Source organism: Xiphophorus maculatus, chromosome 16, assembly GCF_002775205.1.
Source record: "Xiphophorus maculatus strain JP 163 A chromosome 16, X_maculatus-5.0-male, whole genome shotgun sequence".
NCBI lineage: Eukaryota > Metazoa > Chordata > Actinopteri > Cyprinodontiformes > Poeciliidae > Xiphophorus > Xiphophorus maculatus.
Window position 1 is genome coordinate 8,918,504 of NC_036458.1, and position 6,258 is coordinate 8,924,761.

A 6,258-nucleotide genomic window follows, 5' to 3' on the forward strand; every position below is an offset into this window, starting at 1 on the left:
TTATATTGCCTGGCATTTTAAGTTTCTTAGTGGCTCTGATAAAGCCAGTTTAGAAGAAACAGTCTTTGCTTGATATCCATATATGATTGGTTGTTCCCAGCATTTAATACAAAAAATAAGGTAACTAAGCTCAAACTTACAAAATGCAAATTAATATATCAAATTCCAGTTGTCATTGCTATGTCAATATATTCAGCGCTGGAGCTACAAAGGACTTCTTGGATGCAGTATTTAGTAGGCTATTAGGTTTCAAATGTGATGCATTAATAGTGATGGAAACACTGTGATGATGAAAAAGAAAGTAGAGACAAAATATAGGTTACACATACTCAATATCCTCATCATAATATTGAATGACAATATTGTAATATTGCAGTTTCCTAATACATAGTCAAACACAGTTTATGACCAGGTCTCTAAAACATGGATCAAATGCGTAAGGTATTTAATTGTAATCATACTAAAATATATTACCCAAAAAATAATTAACTGTCTATAATCTTTTATTCTATTGTAATTTATTTCCTCTTTTCAAACATGCCACAAATGAGAGATTTTGTATTGTAGTTCACAAATGAGGCATCTAATTTAGTTTCATCACTTATATTTCAATTTAAAGAGACAGATTAACCCAACAGTCAAGTTTTCGGACCGTGGGAGGAACTTATAGATAAACCACACATGCATAAGAAGAATATTCAAACTACACATGGAAGAAGAAAAAAAACAGATTTGAACCCAAAATATTCTTGCTGCAAGGAAACAGTGCTACCAACTGCACCACTGTACAGCCTGTCTTCTGAACATAACGTAAGAGTAAATCATAATTTGAAGAGCAATGTGTCAGAAGACATAATTATTCTAATTTTCTGATATATATATATATATATATATATATATATATATATATATATATATATATATAAAACACGCATAAAAATGACCGTAGTCACAAGTAGAGTCTTTGTCTCGTCTACTTTTAGTTGGCCTTTACTGAATCTATGTTTTGGCCAAAAGGGTGTCAAAGTTCATCTTCATTAGACAAAAACATGGTTAGATTCAATTATTTCAAAACAAGGGATTTCCAAATAGGAGAATGTGTGAACCTGATTTCTATAAAATGTGTGTTTGTCTTCTGTAATAGGTTAAATTTTCCATATGAAAATTTACAGATGGAAACTTTCCATCATTAAAGTGTGTACCTCTTTTCTTTTTGCTCTCTTTCTGTTTTTTGAACATAAAAGTTAACAAGAGCACAATATGTCACACATTAAAATATTTTATTAAATATCTTCAGAAAATTTATCTCCACACAAGTAATAAAACTTACAATCTTTACTGAACTAACAGAATTTATTGATGGTTTAAAAGTGTTTTGTGAGAATATTCTTTTTTTTCCCCAAATAAAGGTCTTTCTAAGATCTGATGTTGTGTTGAATATACAGAGAAAATGTAATCTGAACCAGAAATGCATAGTCAGCTTTTTGTATCAATCAACCAGTCTCTGTAACCTCAGCAGCTTCGGAAGTGTTCACTGCTCACATCCCGTAGGTCCTGGCCAGCTGCATGTAGAGGGCTGGTGCATGTAATGTTGTTATATATGGTGATCGTACTATCAGGTTCTTCACCTTCTCCATGGGTCTCTACTTGTCGAGGGATGACTTGTGGTTTTTGCAAGCTGTAGTTTCTGAGTGGAAGTGTGGTGCAGTCACATTTCCACTGGTTTCCAGACAGCAGGAGTTTCTCCATGTTCTCTGAGAAATTGATGACTAAACTTGACAAGGCATTGGCTCGCAGGTCCAGGTAGCGCAGCCGTGGAAGTACTTGTTTTGTTCCATTCTGCAAAAACTGATGACATTCATTGTTGGACAGAAGAAGATACTCCAGATTACTAAGCCCAGAGAAAGTTTGATCTGTGAGCACCTCCATCTTATTGGAGCTTAAGTCCAGTCCTACAAGTCCTACCAGACCCATAAAACTGTGATCTTCCACCACAGAGATGTTGTTCTGTTGAAGGAAAAGCCTCCGTAAACCAGAGAGACCACTGAAAGCTTGAGCTGTGACCCTCGTAAGGCAACCTTTGTCCAGATGTAGGCTGTGAAGCTTTGACAGAGTTTTGAACATTTGGTCAGGGAAACTTTGAAAGCAGCTTCCAGATAGATTGATGACAGCCACATGAGACAGGCCAGTGAAACTTCCCACATGTGCCTCTTGTACCTGATTATAATCTAGCTCTAGAACCTCCAGATGGCCAAGTCCTTCAAAAATCCTCTCCCCTAGAGATCGAATCCTGTTGTAACTGAGCCTTAGTTCTTCCAAGTACTGCAAGTCACGGAAGGTTCTAGGCCTTAAGCCAGTGATAGAGTTGTTGGAAAGGCGCAATACATGAAGACTGCTCAAGCCTAAGAATGTGTCTTCATGTAGAGAAGTCAATTTGTTGTTTCTCATGTCGAGCCATCTGAGCGATTTCATGCCTACAAACGCCCTGGGTACCACACTTCCAATCTGATTCTGGGCCAGGTAAAGTTTTTGCAGCTTATGGAGTTTAACAAACACATTAGCTTTGATAACCTTGATGTAATTTCCTGTCAGATCCAGCTCTTTAAGCTCACCAAGATTTTGGAATAGTGCCGGTTGCAAGTAAGCAAGTCTGTTACCCGCAAGGTTCAGTTCTCGCAGACCTTGCAGGTCATGGAAAACTGTCTCTGGCAAGACTGTGAGTGAGTTCCATCCTAGATTGAGAAACCACATGTGCGAGAGCCCAGCAAACAGTCTTTCGTCAATACGACTGATGTGATTGTTATGAAGACTGAGTGAAGCAAGGTTAGGTGTGTTCTGGAAGATTGAACCTGGCAACCCACGAAGACGGTTTCGCTCCAGGTGCAAGTGTGCTAGGGATCTGAGGCCTCTAAATGTCTGATGGTCAAGGGTCAGCAGCTGGCCACTCTGTAGATTCAAAAAGTCCAGATTGCTTAGATCCCTAAAAGACGCAGCTGGAAGGGAAACAAATAAGTTTCCATCTAGCCAGAGATAATGAGTGGATAGTGGGATGTCAGCTGGTACTTGAGTTAAGTTCCGAGCACTGCAGTAGACGATGAGCTCCAAACTGTAGTCATCATGCAGACAGTTGCAGCCTTTTGCACAGGGAATTGGATCCTGAGTCACCTTGTCTCCAGCTGTGTCTGGGTCTGGCAACACCGCTGATGCTCCCAGTACCAGCAGTTCCAGTAGTATAATGGTGTGCATTCCAGCTATGGAGAGAGGATTAATATCAAATCAAAAGTTAATTGTACAAAATCTGTTTCAAATCTGTTCATGTTAAATTAGATGCAGTGACGATTCATTTCTTGCTTAACCCTCTATGGCATGGCGTTGCCCTCAGGCAACAAACCACATAGCTGTACCTCACATTGCTCCTTTATTTTATTTTTTGGGGGGCATGATTTTTGACATATTTTTGTCCAAAAAATAGTTCTTTTATGAATATAGTTTTTGTTTGATTTGTATTTCATTTCTCATAATCAGTGTAGACAATCTTGGTGTTCTAGACCAATGTTACCCTGAGGCAACAAACCCAAATCTGGTTCCAGGAGGTGTCAGAGTCCGATTTTATGATTGACATGTAATTAGGGACCACCAAGCTCCCAAAGAATGCAGGAAAATATTTCTTCCCCACAAAAATAAAAAGTCATGCCATAGAGGGTTAAATGTCTACTGTATCCTGCTTACCTTCAGTTGTTGAGGTCTTGATTTAAAGTGGAGAGGCTGTGAAACACTGGATGACTGATGCTTGTGCAATTGTTTGTATGCTGAATGGAAAGAATGCCAAGCCCTCAAACTTTTTTTTGACGTCAGCTGCACTGAATGTGCACCATTAACCCATTCATATCCATTGTCCATTTCTCTCAGTATCTTAATATACTTTATGTAGCTATTTTTTGAAAGTATAGCTAATAAATTGTAAACAAGACATGGTGTCTACACTTGATTTTACTTTGATGTAATCATAATTTGTACTAATTGTGAAAGACACTTTCATCAATTAAGGCTTTGAATTGAATATTTTTTGAGAGTTAACTGACATCAAGACACTGTTACTGAGTGCAAAATTGTGCATTTCAGCTTCTGGCTAAACCTTTAGGTGCTATATGAAACATTTAACCATCTCAGTTTGCAGAACAATTCATGCATAATATCAGCTGGAAAAAGAATAGTGCTTTTGCTGCTCTATTTACTCAGCTATCCTGAGTCTGAGGTCCAAAGGTTCCAGAAGTCCATGGAAGTCCATTGGAGTGGATAACATTCTGTTTACTCTTTTACATGGTATCAGAGTTTATTTATACAGTCATCAAGTGGTCATGGTATGAGGAACAGCAAATCTGGATAGCACTGCCTCCTTGCACATGAATTATGTTGATGTAGTCCAATACGTCCATTCATATATCCATTTACACATATTTAATGTTTATTTTTTGGTTTATTTATTTACTTGTTTTAGACATAAATTTCTGTTTCTAAGTAATGCGAAAACTGTAGATTCTAGTGACATTGCACTAACTGCAGTTTAATGTGTTTTAGCTTTGATTATTAGGTACAGGAAAGTATAGGTAAGTATGTGTGAACGTATTTGTGCCTAAGAAATAAGATTTATTATGTTTTTGCTTTTTTTGCAGACTTGATTTGACGGCTGATATATGACAGACTGACTAAATAGAAAAAGCAGTTTGGAAATGATGATTTAATCAAAAAAGCTATCCAAACCAACCTGAACATATGTGTAAAAGAAATTGCCAATCAATCAAGCGTTTGTGACGTCTTGCAATTCGACATCCCTGTGGAGGAAATTCTGCCCACTCTTCTAACTGATTGGCCAATTTGGTAAATCAGCTGACAGTGAGGCAACCCATATAATTTATTATACAAATACAAGACCTGCAGAAGCACAGAAACATTTTGATGCTACTGCTCAATTGGCTCCAAAAACTAAATTTTTCACAGAGCAAGAGTGGACTTATGAATCGGAGTGGAGCTGCATGAAATTCCTTGATAGGAGACATAGAAAAAAATGAAAGCTCCACCTGGCAGGCTAAACTGAGGTATTTTCACTAGAAACACAGATGTTGTTTGGCTGGACAAATCAGTATCAAGTATACTATAGCGTTGTAGTCCCATGATATATTTTGACTTGTTTTAAATTGCTAAAGTCAACTAGAACAGGTGGTGTTTTTTCTGAATAGCTGATTGTCTTCCATTACTCTGATGATTTATTTAATGTCCAGTAAGCTCACTTTGATTTGATGTCTTTCTTCTAAGGGAACTATTACTGATGTCACAGAACCTCTTTACGTAAAATCTGGACTAATCATCTGAAGACAGTGATGCCTGGAGTGGCCATACATTGTGCTGGGTCCCTGTGTGGCCTCCTGGATGAATCGTAAACTACTCTTGGAATAATTCTAGTTTTCTGCCCTCTCCTTGGAAAATTCACCACTGTTCCATATTTTCTCAATTCAGATATAATGTGCCTCAGGTTTTTTTTTTTTGAGTCCCAACGACTTAGAAATCACTTTTTAATACAGCCTAGATTAATCAAATTTAGATACATTATTTCTTAACTATTGTTGAATTTCTTTAAACCAGGCCATGTTTTTTTGCTTTTTGTTATCTTTTAGCCTACGTCATGTTGTCTGGTTCTATTTAAGGGATGCCTTGATTATACAAGGCAGACAGTTGTCAGGCCTGTGTACAAAAACAGAGAATCTGGAAGGAGGCAAACATCGATGTATGCCTCCAGGCATATGTTTCTATATGTACTGCACAAATTTTAAGGTTTAGTTTGTTGTCCTTTTGTATTCATTTTAACATTTCTTTGAATTTATTTGTGTGAAATTGGGTCTTGCTCGCTGAAATTTTTTCAGTTTCTACTAAAGAGAGCGTTGCATAAATATCATCGCATGTTGGACCCTTAGATGATTTAGTATATGACAGACATACTAAAGCTTCTATCACAAACAAAAAGGTATAAATGCAAATTTACCACTAACCAGAAATGATGGCTTAGTATTATCATCTACCTATTCGGCTTTTTTGAGATTTTTTATTCTCAAAAATATTAATAATTAAACTCCTTTTCAACATCAGAAAAATCTCTTAGAAAGATCTGCCAAGCGGTAACAATCAAATCTTTTACCTAACAAAAGAACAATAACTGAAACTGCCGTTTTTCTCAGAAAATTGCCTTGTGCCCTGGCTGCCGTA

General features: G+C 37.1%; 1 protein-coding gene across 1 annotated transcript; it reads right to left on the reverse strand.

Moving 5' to 3' along the window:
• Positions 1-1,261: 1,261 nt before the first annotated feature.
• Positions 1,262-3,824, reverse strand: igfals (insulin like growth factor binding protein acid labile subunit). Its single transcript, XM_005796793.3, has 2 exons — positions 3,730-3,824; positions 1,262-3,251 (listed from the first exon to the last, which is right to left on the reverse strand). The coding sequence occupies exon 2, from the start codon at positions 3,244-3,246 to the stop codon at positions 1,513-1,515; it is 1,734 nt and encodes a 577-aa protein (XP_005796850.1). The 5' UTR covers positions 3,247-3,251; positions 3,730-3,824; the 3' UTR covers positions 1,262-1,512.
• Between the last annotated feature and the right edge of the window lie 2,434 nt (positions 3,825-6,258).

Coding starts and splice junctions, on each gene's coding strand:
- igfals (XM_005796793.3), bottom strand. CDS start 3,246: ATGCACACCATTATACTACTGGAACTGCTGGTACTGGGAGCATCAGCG.